General features: G+C 42.1%; 1 protein-coding gene across 6 annotated transcripts in view; it reads right to left on the reverse strand.

Moving 5' to 3' along the window:
- Positions 1 to 22,652, reverse strand: part of ltbp1 (latent transforming growth factor beta binding protein 1) — a 304,945-nt gene that overhangs the window by 191,209 nt on the left and 91,084 nt on the right. For all 6 annotated transcript variants that reach the window (XM_067988679.1, XM_067988681.1, XM_067988683.1 and 3 more), the window contains 3 exons: positions 9,804 to 10,043; positions 7,215 to 7,492; positions 791 to 893 (listed from right to left, as the gene is read on the reverse strand). In XM_067988679.1, the coding sequence (XP_067844780.1) occupies positions 791 to 893; positions 7,215 to 7,492; positions 9,804 to 10,043 (621 nt within the window). The remainder of the gene's footprint in view (positions 1 to 790; positions 894 to 7,214; positions 7,493 to 9,803; positions 10,044 to 22,652) is intronic.

Here is a 22,652-nt window from a genome sequence, read left to right on the forward strand (position 1 = left end):
GTCATCAGAACACTGTCATTTCTGTCTCTCTCACACACACATCCCGTCTGGGATATTTTTAACTATAAATTTTACTACAGAAATGCTTATGAAATTTGGCCTCTTGATTTTCAAAATTATTTGAAAAAAACCTAATGGGCAGAATGTGCTAGGAATTAATTAAAAAATCCCATCAGTACAGCTGATTGAACATTTACATTCTGGGAAATTAGATACACTGCATGTGCACAGATTGCACAATCCAAATTCAGCTCACAGAGCCACAGCCCAGAGCAAAAATATCAAGTCAAAGCCCAGGCTTTTGGGAAAGGCTGAAGTGTTCAAGTAAAAATGTTAATGAAGACATTAAAGACACAAAACACAATTCCATTGATAAATGTAATCACATTATCGTGAAATATGTAATTTTCTGATTTTTTTATTTGATTTTGGACATTAGAAATTTCAATTACTGAGGGAAAAAATGGTAGATGAAAAAAATTCAGAAAGCATTTTGAGCAATTTGTCAGAACCTCGTGGCCACATTGCACAGTCATGGGATGATATATTTTCACTATAAAACAGCAATTATTGTGTGTCACACAGTGCGACACCTTTAATACCAAAAATACCTAGCGCAGAAACACGCAGAGTAGTAACAGGTACATAACAATAAGTCTTCAATGAAACGTGTGCCTCACGTTCTGAAATTAGTATATAATAGGTAGATATTTAAAATCTTAGCTGCATTTACAAGCAAAGACACTGCCTAAAAAGAGATTTTGCTCTTAAAACAAACAAATGCACTTACATGGCTTCTTAGGACATTTCTGGCATTTGTGGAAACCCCAAGAAGTACCCACAGTTCCACAGCAATCTTCTTGCTTTGAAAGGCCAGGAAGAGGTTTACCACACTGTAAATAGCCAAGAATACCAAAGTTAGTTTTAGTTCTCCACAGGCATCAAAGGCGACCAGCCCATTAGGTACATCTAACCCACTTTCAAAGGTATCCTTAAAACCGAGCTATTCGAGAGTGCCTTTACCCACTGCCCTTCTACCAATCCTCAGATCTGACCTCCAAATTGGGACTTTTTGCTATATTAAAGCATGCTACAGAAACGTAAATTACTGCTGTAGCTGTTGAAAGTGTTGGATAAACCTAAACAAATATTTCAAGTCAATTTGCTGCATGTGTGATTTAAGAATCTGTCAATTTATTTAATAAAGCATTCGGTATTAGAAACCTGTCAGTTTTCTTCTTCAATATCTATCAATTTTCTTCTTCCTGGATAGGCCTGTAGCTTATTTTCTAATTGGTTACTTTTCTACATTTGTTATCTCACCAATCATACACAAAACCTTTCTCCTCAATCAAAATGCAGCAAAAAAGATTTCTCCAAAAAAAGTTACCAAGACAATCTCTCATCCATTCGACTGCATGATGTAAAATAAATGAAATTGATAGTGTAACAAACACATAACTTAGGAAAAAATAACAAATTTGCTTATAAACGTACCCATCCCATCTTTCAATTGCTCCAACTTTCCCCCACAACTCCTGGCACACCCCACCAAGCCTCATGAACATCCCTCACCTCATGTATATCCTCCCTAATACTTCAAGGCTTGCCTACCCACCTTAGTCCTGATTTGAGAAATTCATACCAGAAAGTGCATGCACACACTGACTTCACTGTTCCCTCTCTCACCTGGCTTCCTTTTGCATGTGCACAAGTAAATGACGTTCTTCCCAAACCCTCCCATGACCTTTGCTCTCTGGTTCCCGCCTACTTGCACCCTCGGCCAATCCCCTGGCCCCGAGTGCCCCAAAGACTTCCCTCCCCTCCGATCCTGTTGGCGTCCCAAGTCCGCCCCCAGTTCGTTGAGACTCTCTCACTCCCTAAATGTTGGCCCAAAATGCCCAGAGAGAAACCACAGGGTTAAACTGAAACTGAGCAAAAACACCAGTATTAAAGAAAAAAAGAATGTGCATTTCTATGGCACCTTTCACATCCTCAGGATGTCATAAAGCACTTTACAGTCAATTAATTACTTTTGAAGTGGACATAAGTTTCAATCTCAGCCACGGGAGACATTGAAAGTCACATACTCTCTCTAAAATTGGATGAGTTTCACCACATACCTGAGTTACTGGGACAGACAGGGGAGCTGGGGATTTTTACTTTAGAAAAGCATCGGTTCAAGGTGAATTTAACTGAGGTCTTTAAAATAATGAAAGAATTAGATTTGGTCCAAGTAGAAAGCTATTTCACTTAGATACGTTAGGGAGGACCTGGGGACACAAGTACAAGTTACGTAAGCACAAACTAGGTTAGATGCTAGGAGGTACTCCTTTTCACAGAAGGTCATCGACCTCTGGAATAAGTTGCCACTTGTGCAGTGAGTGCTGATTCACTGCAAGCAATCAAAAGGGAGCTGGACAAGTTCCTGAGAGTGGCAAATACCTCTACACATCGACGGTAGGAGGGTCATTGACCGTTGTGTCACCATGATCTCCTAAATTGGTCTACAGGTTTTCTCTGTCTTTTGTACCTCCGCAGGAGAATGCGTGATTGAGCAGTGGTGGGGGGGGGGGGCAGGGGGTAATGGTGTGCAGAAGTTACACCATCCAGAATGGAACAGACTCAAAGGACCAGCTGCTCCTTTCCTGATCTTCCTTTTCATGTGTTTGTGTATTAATATACTGCCCAATGATGTACAGTAGTGGAATGTTCAATCATTTTAGGAAGAACCATTTTCACCCAGCCGTGCATCAATTTTCAGTTTCTAGCAGAGGCCATAGAGAAGTCAGCACATTTCACCATCCTGTCTTCCTGCCTGAAGGCACATGTGACAAATTGGTAGTCGTAGGAGGAACTCAAACAACAAGACCATCACCATAAAAGAACCATGAAATGAATTGCTGAAATGAGTTACACAAGTTTGACACAAGAATGAAATGTAAAAGATAGGATTAGACAAACATAGCATGGACAAAATCGGTATCTGAATTGAAAATTGAGAGACCTCACATGTGACAAAAGAAGGCAAGATATAAAAAGATGTACTGCGCCAAAATAATTAGGAATACTAGTGTGTCATGCTGACTCCGATTATAGTGGAATTCTAAACAAACTCAGCATATTGGAATAATCGTCAATTTTCAGCACAACACAAATTAAGTATAATGTTTAGGACAGTTGACTTTAACGATAACTTACACCAACATGAAGATCCCACCATATTAATTTGAGAAGCCAATTTAGTTTGTGATGAAGAGGAAGCTATGTGTAAGTTTTGTTAAGTCTTGTGGTATAGTTGGGGTTGTTATGCCCTGTGACATATTTGTCAACAATTCTACATTCGGTAAGTTTCTGCTTTCATCCACATATTCCCCTTGGGAAAATGCAAACACCTCAGACACTTCTCCACAGGAAGAAAAATGGAACATCAGGGAAGGGGACAATTGCAGCTGGCTATTCTTGCACCCTTCCTTGTGACTGATAATACACTGGCACTGGTGAAGATCTAGGTGCAGGTCTCTGATTCCATCTCAGCCAGGAGAAGTGGAAGGTACAGGATACTCCAAGGAGAACACGAGGGAAATCACATAACTAAAATATCCAAATGAATCATGCACTTGATGAGAGAAAGTTCCACATTGAGTTTAGGGAAAGTCAGATTTGGGGTGTGGGGGAGGAGGTAAATTCCTGACTTAGCAAAAATGTAGTTGCAAATAAAAAGCAGTAGTCAACTACTTTATACTTATGTCTTTATTTTTTTTAAAGTTAGCACAGATAGGAATTTCATCCCTAAGATGTTAATGAAGTGAAAAGGTTAGTGCTGAACATTTACAGAGCAATGATCTGAGACATTGGGCCCGATATTAGGAGGGAGGCGGGTTGGCAGCGGGGGGTCGACTGGGCGCGTGGGTAATGTGAAATCGGGGTGCTCCGCGTTCGCAGCCTAATTGAAGGCACTTACCTTGGCTTCTGGGTTTCCCGTTCTAGACCTGCGCAGCGGGCGCACTGCGCACCCGCATCAGAGGCTGTCAGCAGGAGGAGCCCTATTTAAAGGGGCAGTCCTCCAATGCTCCTGCTGCAGCAAACAACCAAATTGGCAGCGTGGAGTAGGCCAGAGGCAAGGCTGCTCCAAAGTTCTCTGACTCCTCACTCCAGGTGCTGCTCAATGGGGTGAGGAGGAGGAGGGAAACGTTTTTCCCAGTGGACGGGATGAAGTGGCCTGCCTCTGCCACCAAGAAGGTCTGGCTCGAGGTGGCAGAGGAGGTCAGCAGCAGCAGTAACATCTCTCAAACCTGGGTCCAGTGCAGGAAGCGCTTTAATGACCTCACCAGGTCAGCCAAAATGAGTATACTTACGCATTCTCCCACACTCCGTCTTCCACATCACCTCCACCACCACACAACACTTTCTGCACTGCCACCACAACGTAATCGCATCACTCCTCACATCCACTCAACCATCATCCTCACCTTGCCTGCACTTACTCACCGCCCCACTTCCCATTCAAACACTACCACGCAACCCAATCCTCATACAATCTCATGGCCATGTCTCACACGCACCCTCCCAAGCATCTCCCTCACGGTCACCCCCACCCACACCAATGCATGCAGCGGGTCACTATGCAACCATCACTCAATCACACCTCTCTGTCTTTTGCCTTGATAGGAGAAGAGATGCCAGAATGCCCGGGAGAGAGATGATGGCAAAAGGGGACATGGAAGTGGGGACGCCACTCAAAGCGCTTCCATGTCTCACCCATTGCCCCCCTCTCAACCAATACCCGCAATGCTGCCTCCTCTCCAGGTGGTCGAATCTGCCCCTGCACAGGTTCAGGTGGAGCAGTCTTTGGAGGGGTCCTCATGGGTACCGAAACCCAGAGGGCGTCGTGCAAAGCATCTAATCGGTCAGGGCATGAACAAGAGCAACCTACCACTACCTCTGCTCCACAGGGGAAGCACCATATAGGAGTAGTAAGAAGCATAAGCCAAAGGTTTTGCGAGCACAAAGGGGATGCACAAGGGTGTTTGACAATTTGTCATGTTTTTTATTTATATTTGTGTTCTTTCACATTCACAATAAATCTTATTATTATCACCACTACTGCCACGTCTTGCCCATTCTTGACTGACTTGTGCAATAAATCCCTTTTATGAGGTTCACCATGAACATGCACACTTGATGCCACCCATTGGGTCATTCTACAGTGGGTGTAGGTGTGGTTGCACCACTATTTTGTGCGGGGGGGCGGGGGAGGGGGCTGGTGTGGCCGCTCCTCTGTCCAGGTGATGAGGACTGGACTCTTCACACTGTCTGATGTTAGGAGAACCGTTCATATATCAGTGACTCCCTGGCCTCACGAGCAGCCAGGTGAGCCGCTGTTCTGCCCATGGGTTGCTCCTCCTCCTCCTCAATATGGGTGGCAGATGTGGATGAGGCCTCCTCCAGTGGCTGCAGCATGTCTGTTTGAACTGGGAGTGTTTCCCCCAGTACAGAAAACACGCTCAGTTTGGATGAAAATCCCACCCCTCCTAAAATATCCTTCCAATCAGATCTGCAAACGACCTGAACTATCAAATTAATTGGTATAAGTGGGATCCCGCCGGCTTTAATTGACGGTGGGAGTCCCGCGTGCGGGGGCTGCGCTCGCATCTAAGCGCATCATTGGGGAACCCGGAAGTGGGCGGGTTGGAGCCGGGCTCCAGACCCGCCCTGGGAATCCCGAATTTTCGGAGCACACCCTCCACGAACGCACCCGCTCGGACATCCTAAAATCGACCCCATTGTGTGCTTATCAAGACTTGGACTTGAAACAAAGCCAAGGAACAGCAAGAGGAATCATCTCCCAGTTTTGGTGAAATTTCAGAAATGATTGAGTTAACACACATTATATAAACATGGCTCATGAATGTGTCCAAGCTAATTACTCTTCAAAAGGAACCCAGTCTCTGATGAGGGGATTAACATTGTGAAGTCTAGTTACAATTTGGAGAATAGTTTTAAAGTTAAAAGGTGAAAAGTTAGTGCTGACAGCCCACAGCAACCGTGTAATATAAATCCACACTCTCTCTCTCACCTGCTCCAGCAAAGTAGGGGAAGAATAAAATTAAAACATTAATTTCACCACGCACACTTTAATTGTTCACACTAAGGGTGAAAACAAGCAACAATAACTTTCATTTATGTAGCGCCTTTAACATTAATAAATTCCGTAGGCGCTTCATAAATAGGCATAAGGAAAGCAAACAATGAGTCAGGAAGGGAGAGATTAGGTGTGATTGAAAGCTTGGTTGATGAGATGGGTTTTGAGAACATTTTTAAAAGACAGGAGAGAGGTGGATTAGTGGAGAGGTTTAGGGACTGAATTCCACAGAGTAGAAATCACCGCCAACTGCATTTACAAAAAAAAAGAAATCAAACTAAAATATTCTTGTACAAAAAAGCCAAACAAAATCAGTTCTCAATTCCAACATAAAACAAAATTTCAGTTTTAAATATTTTCTCATCCCTACCTATATGAATACCAGTGTCAACTAGATAATCAGGCCAAGGTGTGCAATTAAGTTCATTAAGGATTTATATGCATCAACTTGACAGAAATCTTTAGTCGGCCAAAGCAACAAATGGAAAGTTTGTTATACACTTAACAGCAGTGCAACGCATATAAAAATAGGACTTGAAGTACCTTAGATTTTAACCTATTAACAGAAGAGTATGTGGTATAAACAGGTTAAAAGGATGTGAGGTGCTGGGTTATTAAAATAAACCACTTGTGAATAAATATATCAGCCATTCATTTTCTAAAGATTCAGAATGTGCCCTCAAGCCATAGTTAGATCTAGCATTCAGAAATCTGAAGTCTAGTCAGACTCCCAGCTCCCATCTTAATGAGTCCAAAATAAGATTTCAGAAGACACAGTGGATGAAAATCTGTTGCAGAAACCATTTCCTGCCTCTAGATGCCTACAGCACAGTTTTGCAAATGTGATTGAATACAGTAATTACTAAATGTGACGGTGACACCTAATAGAGACCATCAGCACGACATCAATCTTTATTTATATTATGTTGATTAGCTGTCTAGTAGGCAGTATAAGAATCCATTTCTGTGGTGTCTACCTGGAAGGTTCACCATTAAATGTTTAAATCCGACAATGGCACATTGCTGCATATATAACAAAGAAACGGGCAATAGGCCTACAGTGTCTCACCTGTGTACCTGCAGTTTCCTGGAAGCAGCGTCCCAACTTTGATTGAATTCTGGGATATTGATGAGTTCGTACTTGCTGGTGGTGAGTGTAGACAGAATTCGGTACATGAGGTACGGAAGGATTTTGAACACTGTAAGAAATCTGCTGTTGGTTTGACTTGACACCCTTCACCTTCTGTGACACGGAGGAACTGTCTACCCTGGATACCTGGTGGATCTGTACAGTTGCCTCAGGTGGGTGTTTAACATGGATATTCACTATGTTAGGAGGGAACTTCACTGTATTGTCATGGAAGGGGAAAAAAACATAAGGCTGATGAGTAAGCATTGTAAGAATCATTATTCAAAAATAGATTGCTACCCGTATAAAATTTATTTTCAAGGTAAATCACATTGTATATGAAACTAACCAAAGTATATATCATAACATTACACCTCTGTAAAACAGTGCTTTTCATAACAATAGACACAAGAGGGTGACATCTTGATATAAACAGTGCGTTATACAATATACACAGGAGAGTTACAATGTTGAGATTAGTTAACTCAGCACAGGCCAGGAAATCAGATTTGCAGCCTTCTGTGTGTCTATATAATTTAATACCACACAGCACCTTCTCCTTATACACTATGCTATGAGAAGAGCAAAACATTCGTTCTGATTTGTAGTTAATGTTTGGAACCACAACTATCTAGGTTTTACCCTCAGGAAATTGTTAACAGTTAAGATATGTGTGATTGTCAATACCATAATACCGGCAGAGAAATTTGAAACACAAATATGGTAATAAAAACTGCAAGCTTAAAATATGTAACGAGAAACCAAACAGTATGCTATCAAAGATTTGCTAGGAAAGATTTCTCTTATCTCCACTGAGTTTTGTCTAGTGTTTTTTTTATTAGAGCAGTGCTGCTTGACGTTTAGGTTTCCTTTATTAATTATACTTCACTGGCAAGTTCACGCATTTTTAAGAACGGTTGGAGTGTCTCACAAAATCTGTCTTTATATTGTATGATTCATACTATTGGTTTTGGTATGGTTAGACTGCTTCCTAGAATCATTCTTTAATTAGCAAATGCAGAGAAGAAAAAAACCTGCAAATCTGAAACAAAAACAGAAAATGCTGGAAACACATTGAGTTATATCGAGTCTACAGCACAATTCCCTATTGGATTTATTAGTAACCATCTTATATTTATGACCTCTAGTTTTGGATCCCCCACAAGTGGAAACATTTTCTGTACGTCGACCCTATCAAACCTTTTCATTATCTTAAAGGAGCGATTACACAAACTAGGGTTGTATTCCCTGGAATTTAGAAGATTAAGGGATGATTTGATTGAAGTTTTCAAGATATTAAGGGAACTGATAGGGTAGATAGAGAGAAGCTATTTCTGCTGGTTCGGGAGTCCAGGACTAGGGGACATAGTCTAAATATTAGAGCCAGGACTTTCAGGAGTAAAGTTAGGAAACACTTCTACACGCAAAGGGTGGTAGAAGTTTGGAACTCTCTTCCGCAAACAGCAGTTTATTGCTAGCTCAATTGTTCATTTTAAATCTGAGATAGACACATTTTTGTTAACCAAAGGTATTAAGGGATATGGGGCTGAGGCAGGTATATGGAGTTAGAGCACAGATCAGCCACCATCTCACTGAATGGCGGAACAGGCTAGAGGGACTAAATGGCCTACTCCTGTTCCTAAGGCCTCTATCAGGTCACCCCTCAGCCTTCTCTTTTGTAGAGAAAAGAGCTCCAGCCTGTTCAGCCTTTCCTGTTAAGTATATCGTCTCAGTTCTGGTATCATCCTTGTGAATCTTTTTTGCACCTTCTCCAATGCCTCGATATCCTTTTTATAATATGGAGACCAGAACTGTGCACGGTAGTCCAAGTGTGGTCTAACCAAGGTTCTTTACAATTTTAACATAACTTCTCGGTTTTTCAATTCTATCCCTCTAGAAACGAACCCCAGTGCTTTGCTTTTTTTAATGGCCTTATTAACCTGCGTCGCTACTTTTAGTGATTTGTGTATCTGTACCTCTAGATCCCTTTGCTCCTCTGCCCCATTTTGACTCTTATTTTCCAAGCAGTATGTGGTCTCCTTATTCCTCCCACTAAATTTCACCACCTCACACACAGCAGATCTTTCAGCCTCTGAAAAGAAAAGTGACTGTCCGGCAGAACTTGAGTGTCCTTTTCTCATCAGCTGCATCTGCAAAAACCTACTCAACATTCTGTTTATAAGCATCCATGAAAGTGCAAGGAGGGGCTGATGGTTTAGATATCATTGGAAAAAGGTCTGCGGGAATACGTTTGCTACCTTATTTTGCTCACGGGCTTTAATCTGGATCATAATCTGGGCCATTCATATTAGTTTTATAAATTCTATTGTACGACATGAAGATTTCTCAATTTTCTCGCTCGATTATTACAGCAATTATTAAACCTGAAAGAATGACACGAACTGTACTGAAATGAACTGCTTAAAATGTTCTGCTTTTGCTGTAACTTTCCAGTCAGATAAGTTGCCTGTAGGCCGAAAAAAAAAATACATGGAGCGGTTGTGAGGTTAAAGGAAAAATTAACCTTACTTTGTAGGCCAGGCTTTCCTCCAACTGACAGCGGCAATGTGTGCATAGAATGAACTACTGAAGAGGTTGGAGCTTTGCCAGGATGCTGCTGGTGCTGATACTGCTGCTGGTGGTGCTGCCATTGGCCATTTGAAGACTGTACCGGGATGTGGCAGAGCTTGCCAGTAAAATTAGGAGAGCACTGGCATTTGTTCCTGGAAGTGCACTGTCCTCCGTTCATGCAAGGCAAGTGGCAAACCACTGAAAAGATAAACCCAACAGTGAGTGCAACACAGCAATTTAACACCAAAGTTTTCAGCCCAGATTTTTAGTCCTATAATCTTCAGCACCACAGAATCTTGCGTATAGGTCTTGTATCATGTAGGTTTTACTACAACTAACAACGTGCAGTTATATAGCGCCTTTAACGTAGTAAAACATCCCAAGGCGCTTCATAGGAGTGTTATCAAATAAAATGTGGCTCTGAGCCACGTAGAATTACATAGAATTTACAGCATAGAAACAGGCCATTCGGCCCAAATGGTCTATGCCAGTGTTTATGCTCCACACGAGCCTCTTCCCATCCCTCTTCATCCAATCCTATCAGGAGATATTACGACAAGTGATCAAAAGCTTGGTCAAAATGGTAGGTTTTAAGGTGCGTCTTAAAGGGGAAGAGAGGGGTAGAGAGGCGGAGAGGTTTGGGGAGGGAATTCCAGAGCTTAGGACCTAGGCAGCTGAAGGCACGGCCGCCAACGGTGGACCGATGAAAATCGTTGATGCGCAAGGGGCAAGAATTAGTGCGTGTATATCTGGGAGTGCAAATTAAATAGGGATGTGACTTTTACACCAGAGTAACTAATGTAGGAGATCCAATGATGCGTGATCCCTTTTCCACTGACGATAGATGGTGCTCTGTTTCATCTCTTGCCAAAATCCAGCTAAGGATAACAGGCCTTAGAGACAATTCAACATGCCAGAAGAAACAGAAGTACAGAACTTTTCCTTTTAGATGTAGAATATTCATTTTTATACATCAAAAATACAAAGTAAAACAATTACGTAATTTGGATAGATTTAAAATTTTAATTACTCTGGCGATCATGACTATTTTTCGGCAATTGTATTTAAACAGTTCAAAAGACCTCGGTTTGGTCTATAAATTGAGTTTGTAGAGATTCAAGATCATAAAAAACCACAGAACAAACAAGAAAAGACCACACTCAGTCCACAAAGCTCTTCACCAATCATGTACAATTTGCCCTCTCATTGATTCTATCCAACTTAATCTCCTGTGGGAAGGTTCTACAAAGTTCTCCCTGTCCCACCAAAGATAATTCAGCAAAAATATTCTTAAAATCTATCTAACCTTATGTCCTACATTGTCATTCCCTGACCAGTTGCTTTCTGTGGCAGGACTCTCCATCGTTCCAGCAGTTCAGGAACCACCACATTCCTTAAACTATTTGATCACCTTAAGTTATATTTACTCTTCAACCTGTTCCTAACCGGATATTTATCCAGCTGTTTTAGGGGACTTAATTGACACTGCATTAACTGTTTTAGCTGAGGAACTGTTCCGTAGATCTGTGGGGAAACATATTTGTTCTAATTTCCAGTCCCACTCATGTTCTCTGGTTCTGTACTCACAGTCCAAGATAAATAGCCTGCTTACATTCATGTTATCCATGCATTGAGGGAGAGAAAGAGATGGAGAGAAAGAGACAGTAGACGGAGAGAAACAAAAATGAGACAGACAAAGGGACAGACAGAAACATACAAACAGACAGAGACAGACACAGACAGACGTGGATGAAAGGCAGAAAGAAAGGTACAGAGGGAGAAAGGAAGAGGAAAAGCAACCCCTTTCTCTTGTTAATAAAAGGATTTTACTGGGATACTTTCACCCAGTGCTTAAGCTGCGTTCTCTCATGTACCTAGTGCATGCAGTGACAATTCAATGTGGTTTCAATGCAGAAAATCCTTTTAGGCTGCATAACGACTTCCCATGTGTAATTTAACAGATCACTGAAGTTCTTCTTCAAGCTACGTACTCGGTAAACTTCCATTAATTCTGCCTGCTTTTAGTGCTCACACATGCCATGATCAGTGTGATATATTTAACCATCACAGGGCTGCAATATCCAAAGAAAAAGCTTTGGAACAAGTTAAACAGCACTCTGGTCCACCACATTGGTACACCAAAGTGTGGCACCGTGGAATGGTGGCCGGTATTGGCTCCCTTTCCAGCAACACCTCGATTTTAAAATACTCAGCCTTGTTTTCAAATCCCTCCGTGATCTCACCCCTCCCTACTTGTGACCTCCTCCAACCCTACAACCCTCCGAGATCTCTGTGTGCTCCTCCAATTCTGGCCTCTTGCGCATCCCCAATTTTAAATCACTCCACCATTGTCGGCCGTGCCTTCAGCTGCCTAAGCCCTAAGCTCTGGAATTCCCTCCCTAAACCTTTCCACCCCTCTACCTCTCTCTCCTCCTTTAAGACGTTCTTTAAAACCTACCTCTTTGACCAAGCTTTTGGTCACCTGTCCTAATATCTCCTTATGTGGCTCGGTGTCAAATTTTGTTTGATAATCGCTCCTATGAAGTGCCTTGGGTTATTTTACTACGTTAAAGGCGCTATATTGTTATTGTTGATGCAGTTTCGTACTGCTATAACTACTGATCCTCCCCCTTTCCTGTGCTAAGCTCCTGACCTGCGCTGTATCATTACGTACAAGCACCAAGAACATCCCAGATGGTTCTGCATGGGATGGGGGAGGGTGGGTGGAAGGAATGGGGAAATTTGATGTAACTCCTAGAAGCCAGTTTCAGAACAGAGCAGGTTGCCCATCAGGTCAGCCTCTTTCTAAGCCATGGATGAAGCATGGCCTGGGAAGACCCATGAGGGAAGAAGGCAAAGGTTAAAAAACAAACTTTGAAAAGAGCACATGTTAGAGCAAGATGACAATTTTCTGTTCTGTTTTATCAAAAGATCAGATTTCACAAGTCACCTGTGGTGTGTCTAATATGGTATCATTCTGCGTAAGAAATTTACAACAAGATAATATTTGACAATAAAAGTGTATATCGAAAACTAGTAAGGACATTCACTGCTCTAAAGGTTAATCTATCCATACATCAACAGTTAGTCAAATATATAGGCCGACTATCTCTAAACAATACAAACAATCTTAGTCTGGAAAATAATGAATTCCCAGCAATGTGCAGCTTTTAAAAGAATGATGACATCAATCATCAACCTACTTTTAACATAGAGGCCAACCACTGTCATTTGGAAGTATCAAAAATAAATTTTTTTGGGGAGGGAGGCAGGGAGCAAGTCTCCAGTTCCCAGTAGAAAAATACCTTTTGTGCCTTCAACATGTCTGTCTCCGCTTCAGGCTTTCCTTGGGCTTACGTTTTTTTACCTCGAATTGAAGTGACGGAATGTTGAGTATATTTACAGCTTAAGGTACACGCCTATGTAACAACTTGTTTTCACAGGTCACAGGCTTATAAATCAGGGCCATTCTCGAGTTGTCAAGTTTATGGGGGCTGTGCCAACTTTTGCTCATTCAAGGTTAGCACATATGCTTTAATTTCATTAAAGTATCTGCAATGTAGCCTTGATGTAATCACACGAGCATCCTACCACGTTCCATAGGCCTCTGTTTCAACATTCTTCATTTCTTTAAAAAATGCCAACTTTAATAAACAAATCTATTGAAAACGGAACCCAAAAAGCCTTTAAAATGCTGTCACTATTGACAGGAAGCTTTTAAACGCTCCTGGGCATGTGCTTTGATACATCTATGATACTTTTCTTAGATCAATGAGGAAATACTATTATTTTTTTTAATAGCATTACTGCAGAATGTAGTACATATATGAATACAAGAGGAGAGAGTCCATTCTTATTGGCTCTGCATCGCCATACCATTTAATTACACTGAAGAAAACAGCAACCGACCATTCTTACACTTAAAAAAGAGGGGAAAAAAGAAAATGCCAATCACAGCTAATTGATATTCCATACACGAGAGCTCTTCTTTCTGTTGAAAGCAGACGTGTTTTCTAAAAGACAATATCGCTATTGATTTTTGTCTCTAAAACGAAATTCGTATTTCAAGACCATCATTAATAGGTGCTACAGAATACACCTATCAGCCTCATTCAGCTGCCTCTGAAGCCCAACTCTCCTTTTTTCCACAGAAATGTCGTTTTCAATATTACAAGTCCCTTTTTATTCCAACGACTCTGTAAAAAAGCTGACACGGTTCTACTGCTCGTTTTTCCATTGTCTTGGAGGAAAATAAATGTTAAAGAGAAATAAAAACTTGCAAATTTTAAGATTTGCATTTTATTGCTTTACTGAGTTTAAGCCCTTCCTGTAAATGCTAACAAAACTGACACTGTACTACTGTTTTTTTTTGTTTCAAATGTCAACTACTAGTCTGTCGATGTATGTATTGGACAGTAGAGAGGTTTTCTACTCTTGAGCTCCTGGCACATACTGGCAACGCACATCAAGAAATTACAGATGGGCAGCCCATGATTTTTCACCCATTAAAATTAGTGGCTGGAAAATCACGGGCTGAGGGTGCGCAATTTCCCAATATGTGCTTCCAGCGCACACCACGAGTACAGGAGTGGAAACCTCCTAAAGCTGTTCAGCTCAGGTATTGCAAGGTTACTTTTATGAGATTAACCAGCACAGCTGAAAAAGGACTACAAAACAATATCTTGCATTTACATAGCACCTTTAACGTTGTAAAACATCCCAAGGCGCGTCACAGGGGCGATTATAAAAACAAAATTTGACCTCGAGCCACATAAGGAGATATTAGACGGGGGTCACAGAGGTAGGTTTTAAGGAGCGTCTTAAAGGAGGAGGGAAAGGCAGGGAGGCAGAGAGGGAATTCCAGAGCTTAGGGCCTGGGCCGCTGAAGGCATGGCCGCCAATGGTGGAGTGATCGGGGATGCGCAAGAGGCAAGAAATGAAGGAGTGCAGAGATCTCGGAGGGCTGCAGGGCTACAATTTGTTTTTCTAAAAACCTGTTCTGACGAAGAATCATTACCTGCAACATTAGCTTACCATCTTTTCTCTTTTTAAATGTTGACAGCCCTGCTTTGTATTTCAAATATTTTCTGTTTTTTTTAATTTCAAAATTTCCTGAGTAACCTCGGAAAACTCTTGTGCATTCTTCCCAAAGAGTTCTACCAACAGATGGTCAAGAACTAACTTTAACATTTTATTTATAGTAATTTTTCTTCTTGCTTGTGTTTTATTTTGTTTTGGCGCCACAACTCCACACAAGTGGCCCCTGTTGTTAGATGGTACTTCATGCTAAATTTTGTAGCTGAGGAGTGATCTCTGACAGTGAATGTTGGGAATAACACACTTCATGCATTTTATGGCCTTGGTGCCATCCAAAGGTGGGCTGTGAAACCATCTTTGCAAATGATACATTGTCCCTCATTGACTATCACCTCAGCATGCTGGGGATATTCAGTGCACACAATGTGTTAAAATGGGAGGAGATCTACCATGGTTTCAAAGACACATGATATGATAGCTAGACAATCTCTGTTTATGGTTATACTGCATTTAAGCCATCATGGGTGGTGGCATTAACCTATCACACCTACTTCATAAAAAAGGTTGAAACCCACAGTTTTATGGAGTCTTAAACCTTTGGCAACAATCCAAATGAATATTGTTAAGTAGCTGATGCAACAAATGGATGTTAAGGATAGACTGATTACAGATGCAGGTGTATGGATGATTTCAATTGCTGAGATTCTTTATAAGATGATTAAAAGTTGAAAAAAAGAAAGACTTGCATTTATACAGCGCCTTTCACGACCTCAGGACATCGAAAAGCACTTTACAGTCAATGAAGTACTTTTAAAGTGTAGTCACTGTTGTAATGTAGGAAACGCAGCAGCCAATTTGCACACAGCAAGGTCCCACAAATAAATGACCAGATAATCTGTTTAAGTGTTGGTTGAGGGATAAATGTTGGCCAGGACCCGGGAAAACTCTCCTGCTCTCCTTTGAATAGAGCATGGGATCTTTTACATCCACCAAAGAGGACAGGCTTGATTTAATGTCTCATCAGAAAGACGGTACGTCCAGCAGTGCAGCACTCCCTCATTACTGCCCTGAAGTGTCAGCCTGGATTATGCGCTCTAGTCTCTGGAATGGGCCTTGAACCGACGACCTACTGACTCAGAGGCAAGAGTGCTACCACTGAGCTAAGGCTGACATTTAAAATAATGATTAATACTTTCTGTAGATTGTTGATCACTCTGACCATATCCAAAGTATTCTTAGAACAATAATCATTAAATCATATTTTTGAGTGCCTGAATGCTATTCAACATTAGTGATTAAACTAACAAAACTACAAGAGAAGATTGTTGTATTAGCCCCCTTTTCCTCCTGAAAAGGATGCACATGGCCAATTACATAGAATGTACAGCACAGAAATGGGCCATTCGGCCCAACTGGTCCATGCCGGCGTTTATGCTCCACACAAGCCTCCTCCCACCCCTCTTCATCTAACCCTATTCCTTTCTCAATGGGTAAGGACAAGATAAAGCAACGCAGTCAACACTCACTGTCCAAGGTCACAGGTGAATAAAATGGCTACCTGGGCAAGTCATCGCTTTCAGAAGAACATGGATGAAAATTGGAAAGGGAGAAAAAAAATTACAATCTAGTATCATTTGTGCAAACGCCCTATCATAGCAATTTGAAGTAACAACACTGAAGCATTCAAAGAAGTTCATGCTATGTTTAGCCATAGACCCAACTGCCACCCACGGAGTATAGATTGCAGGTGAAAACACGTCAAATGGAAGAGTCTGTGCTTCTACATTGAACTCAAGAGCTGTTCTCTTAACGTGTGAATGAGAGTAATAGGCAGCAAAAGATTCCCTTCAAAATTTTTATTTTGCATTGTCTCAATTCAAGTCGATGGATTAAGGAACTCTGAGAAACTTGCCAAATGTCACTTTTACCATTGCGTAAATACAGTCTGTTACAAAGGTTTAAAAACTGGATTATCATTAAGTTCAATTTAATCCTTTAATCCAAATCACTATGAGAATCCATCTAAATGGTTACCAAGAATGGTTATATAATCCACATTTTTGATAGAAAGTGAAAGACTAGAGAGTCTGGCTTTAAAACAGCCACTTGTGTACTTTACCCTCATTAATAGTTTTCTTGGGAAGTTGGGCCAAGCATTTCTGCACATTACGATGAGGAGAATGCTAGAGTGGTTGTCCCATGACACAGCAGAAAATCTAACATGATTAGAGTCCAGAGCCAAAAGCGTGAGAGTCTTTTGATAGAGCCAGTGTGATAATGAAGCACGTTATAATGGAAGACGTGGTTGTGACACGGAAATCAGGGAAAAGTTCCAAACATCCTCTTCATACATCTCCTTTAAACTGTCCGAACCTACATATGCAATAACTTTTCAAGAAACTAATCTCCCCCCCCATGGAATTGTGGATACAGTATGTGGGTTAAACCCTCTAGGGGATGATTTTAACTCCCTCCACCCAGCGGAAACTGGGCGATACGGGCATTAAAATCAAAGAAGTCCCCTTACCGCCCCTTTTCCATCCCATGGCTATCTTGAAGCTGGGTGGCTGTGGCATCTGCCTGACTCAGTCAAGAGCCTTATGAACTTATGCTAATTAGGGCCCGCCATGGGAAACTCCACTCAATAAAAGCTCTCAGACTAGAAGCAGAGGCCCTCCAAGGTAAGTAAAAACTTATTTTTGTGGGGCAAAAGGGGCAGACCTGCTCCTCCGGAGCGCACAAAAATAGTTCGGGTTGCTGTCGCTCCAGGCTCTCCACCCCACTCCGCACACCTCCCTCCCCCTTCCTGAGCCCGATATTGTGCTACCCAAACCTGGTAAGCTAACTTTGGATGCCTGTTTAGGGTGGGCAACTCACCAGCGCCCTTGAAATGAAGCCCTGCCGTTAAAATGGACCCTTTGCATATTCAACTAAAGAGCCTAACACCTGTTTGAGGCCCCCACTGCAATATTGTTCTTTTCCTGAGGCAGCAGCGCCGGCTGCATTCAGGAAAACCAGATCTACGTGCGGCCTAACAGGCGGTCCTTAATGGGACGGCTGCAGGCCGCAATCAACAAGGTAAGTTTGCTAATGATGATCACCTGAATGTGACCCCACATTAAAACCGAGGACCGCTGCCGACCATCGCTCATCCCCCCTCCGATCGCAACCTCAACCTCCCCCCCACCCCACGATCGCGCCCTTGACACCCCACCCCCCCAACCTCTGAACGCCAGCGTCATCTTCCCTCCCAGCCACTACCACCCTCCCGATTGCCCCTTCCGAAATGGGATTGAAGATTATAATGATAAATTTGGTTGTAGGTGATTAAACAAATTATGGAACGCTTGTGGTATGTCATTCAGTACACGACAAGAATATTTGGAGCAGGTTAGTGGTTTGGGGGTTTTGGGATTCAAATTACTTTCCTCAAGATTGTTTGGATTAGAATAGGTAGAGGCCATGGCAGCGTAGTTAGTACATGGTACATTGGAGGGAATGGGCTGAAGGGGCCAAATGGCCTTTTCCCATTCCATAATTTTTAATGTTTTCTTGAGTCGATGCCTTCAGGAGAGGAATTTAAGGGGAGAAAATTGGGTTAAAAAAACACATTTTGAGTGCATAAAGCAATTTAACTTGCCCTGTCTCAATAATTAATCATCTGGGTTTTTTTCTAAATAGTTTGGGTTACCTTCGATACTTTTTTTTCTCTAAGCTTATATGGGCAAAAAACGCCTCTGATCCAAAGAAAAACATTCCAGCTCTAGTAATAATAAGTATCTTTGGGGAGAATAAGGTGCTGCTGTCTGAATCAATCCTCTGTTCGTAATCTACTCCAAAAAACTTTTTTTTTAAAAATGTAAGAACTGTCAAACACCCAAAGCTTAGTCATCCACAAAGGAATTTCCTCTAGAGCCCAAGGCAGTCTGCACACACTTGTACAGTACCTCAGGTCCAATATAGAATATAGGGCACAAGGCAGCTTAATTTTAATTAGGGCTCCAGTGTTGACTGAAAGTATTTCCGTCGCACAAAAATTCAGATTCTTTATACCTCTGCTGCAGCACTTGGCAAACAAGGGGAAAAATCTCTTTTCACTGGCAAAGAAATTGTCTGTTTAAAACAAAACTGACTGGAAATCATCGCTGTGCTAACACTGGTTGGTATCAAGCTCTACTGCCTTTGCAAACAAAGATGAAGGTCCTGCTCACTACCGGTGTACATTTTCCACACATCTTTCTCCGTACAAGCAGGTGGACGAGTTAGACCTGAGGATATCTCATTGAAGTGTTTAAGATGATTAAAGGAGTTGATAGGGTAGGTAGAGAGAAATTATTTCTTCTAGTGGGGGAGTCCAGTACAAGGGGGCATAACCTTAAAACTAGAGCTAGGCTCTTTAGGGGTGATGTCAGGAAGCACTTCCTCACACAAAGGGTAGTGGAAATCTGGAATTCTCTCCCCCAAAAGGCTGTTGAGGCTGGGGGTCAATTGAACATTTCAAAACTGTGATGGATAGATTTTTGTTAGGCAAGGGTAGTAAGGGATATGGAACGACGGCAGGTAAATGGAGTTAAGATACAGATCAGCTATGATCTAATTGAATGATGGAACAGGTTCGAGGGGCTGAATGGACTAATCCTGTTGCTATGTTCCTAGGATAAGCTGCAGCCTGATTTTTGCAAATGGATTTAAATCAGATTATCACTTCTCTGCACTTGTAGGGCTTAAAGCATGGAACAAATTCTAGTGCAGTACCTCAGTCATAATGTAATTGAAGGCTTGGCATTTCAAAAGATTTACCGCTGAGGTTTAAAACAATATAAAGGCCACGTGGGGAGCAGGCTGCAGAATGAAACTGTGAGTTACTTTAATTACACAGACAGTGAAGTGTGGAATCTGGGCCAAGCATTTCTCTACTTAAAAATATATAATTAACAGTAACAAATAAAATGGGTGTAACCATAATTTTTGTGATTTTATTTTAAAAACAGACATACTCATCAGGTGCAAGTAACTTGAATCTACCACAGTGCAGCCCTGGTTTGATCAATTCCATTTTGCTGAAAGTAGATGTTAACGGTTAATGGCGAGTTGTTTGAATCATGGATACGAAAATACAAAGGACAGCATATTGGATGTGACTGAAGCTTATATCTTAACAAAGATTTAATGTTTTCAGAGTACATTTCAAGTGGGATGTGCTCAATTACATCTTATAATAAACTCCCTCATCATCACTATAATTTTATTTAGGTTCAAAACTAAACCCTTCTAAAGAGCATAAAGCCAGTATTATAGTGGCGAATCAGCAATAAGGGCAAAAAGCGTGGAACCTGCGAAAGCTTCTACCGCACTCATTTAGTCTCTTACGGCACAGTTCGACCTGCCCCCGAGCACAATCTCCATCTTAACTACTTAACTTTCGCTTCTTCCGCAGGCGTAATCTTCTTATGTCAGCAACACAGAAAAGAATGTGTTCCCTAGGGGTCATTTCTGTCCATAATTACCCCTAAAACCTTAAACAGCATTTGGAAGCAGGTATTTCCCAGGTCCTTTCTGAAGCAGTAGAGCAGCTCTTTGCTGGGACCCTTGTTCCACATATCTGATCATCTGTTGGCAGGGGGAGGGGAGGGAGGAAATTCCCACTCATTTCTAGTCTCATTAGCAGACTGTTAATGTTCTACGGTCACAGCCCCAGTTAAATAGTCTGCTTTCCCTACGCCTCTCAACATTTTAAAGAGCACGTTCACTCCTCCCCTTCCATCTTCTTTAATGAAAGTAACTTCAACACTGTGAGTCTGTCTTCATAATTTGGAGCTCAAAGCCCAGAAAGCCGCCTTGTCACTCTTCTCTTAAGAAAACCAGATGGAGGTCGTTCCCACCCACCACGTGTAAATGCCATTGCAGAGGCGGAGCTCAAACTGAGCCCATTTCCCTGCTTACCACCCCTGTCTCAGACCAGCAAGGGATTTACTGCGTAACTATCCATCTCCTGACTCGGCAATGCAGAGACCAATCGTAGCACCGACCTTGATATGAACTCGAGGGCTTCCTAAGGATCCTTCTTAAAATCAACTGAACTGATAAACTGGCACGGGATTATAATTTACATTTTTTGACCTTTATAATCTTCTAATGCACCAGTTAAACTAGAATTTTTATGACAAATTGATGCCCACAGCATTGTTAAATTCACGAGAGAAAAAAACGTTGTAGCACAGACCAGCCAAACGATGTTCCAACTTTGCTGCTCCACTTTCAGTTAAGGCCACCTAAGTAACAGGTTTGATGCTGGGTTAGTACTGTGTCAGCAACAGTACAATAGCAGGAACTCACAGTGCCTCAGAAAACAGCTGGCTTCCGGACTTCGTTGTTACTGGGTGAAGCGAGTATCTTGCATGTTATTGGGTGAAGCGAGAAAACCAGAGTACCACCGACTGCAGTACGTGTAATGTACTGATGTGCTTTAATGGCCTTCACCTGCACCAAATGTCCAGCTGCAACAAAACCCCTGGATAATTTTACAGTAGCTCAACCACAAAAAGGGCTGGATTTTCCTCCAAGGGCAGTACCACGGTGGAAACGGTAGGAAAATGGGGCAGTCAGGCCTACCGCTACCTCACCACCTCTTCCCTCATACATAAATGTGCTGTTTTGTCTTCGGGGCTCTCCTGCGTCCCCTGAAGGTTCCTTGCTGCCTCTTCGGGTGTTGCCAGGATTTTGCTCTGTTGCTCTGGTGGGCACCCCCTTGGCGACAGGAATCCTGCATGCGGCAATGTCGGAGAGACGGGTGGAAGTCCAACTCTTCAGAACATCACCACAAAGAGGAGAATCAAGCTCAAAGTGTCAGCTTGGCTCGGTGGTAGCCCTCTCACCTCCAAGTCAGAAGGTTGTGTGGTTCAAGTTCCACTCCAGGCCTTGAGCACATAATCTAGGCTGACACTTCAGTGCAGAACTGAGCAAGTCCTACACTGTTGCAGCTGCCATCTTTCAGATGACATGTTGAACTAAGGCCCAGTCTGTCTGCCTGTTCAGGTGGACACAATAGACCGCATAGTACTATTTGTAGAGAAGGGGAGTTCTCACAATTTCCTGGCCAACATTTATCCCCCAACATACACCACCAAAACAGATTAACTGGTCACTGTTCGTGGGACTGCACACCTAAAATAATTCAAAGGCTGCAAAATGCTTTAGGACATCCTGAGAATGTGAAAGGTGCAATATACCTTCCTTCTTTCTGAATACCGAGTCATCTTTTCATTATTCTAAGTGTGCTGTCGGACAAAATATTGAAACGATGAGGAAAGAAAACAAGTTGAGAGATCTATTCTATCCTGTGAGGTACACTTCATCAGCACATCATTAATGCCAATCAATGGAGAAGTTTACAACAGAAACCATCCCCACCCATCCCCAACCCTCGGCCAGCAAGAACTGGCACCACAGCAATGACTGTAATGCAAAAGGGAAAAAAAGATCGCTCCCCATACAAAAATGTAGCACAATAAAGAAAAATCTCATTCAAATTGGGTTGGGTTTTAAACATCTATGAACATGATTAAAAACTGTAGCCAGGAATTTCCTCAGGGATTCTCCCTATTGGCTGCCATAACTTAGGCGGAAACCCAGGATAAACTACGTAAATGGGGTTTCTGCCGATCTTCCACCAAAGTTACAGCAGCCAATCAGGCTCAAGGAAATTCCCGGTGCTTGTCTGCAATCGTTCTGATTTGATTATTAAGGCAAGCCTCTAACATTGCTGATTGG

The sequence above is a fragment of the Heptranchias perlo genome, chromosome 8 (genome assembly GCF_035084215.1).
Source record: "Heptranchias perlo isolate sHepPer1 chromosome 8, sHepPer1.hap1, whole genome shotgun sequence".
In the NCBI taxonomy this organism is placed as follows: Eukaryota; Metazoa; Chordata; class Chondrichthyes; order Hexanchiformes; family Hexanchidae; genus Heptranchias; species Heptranchias perlo.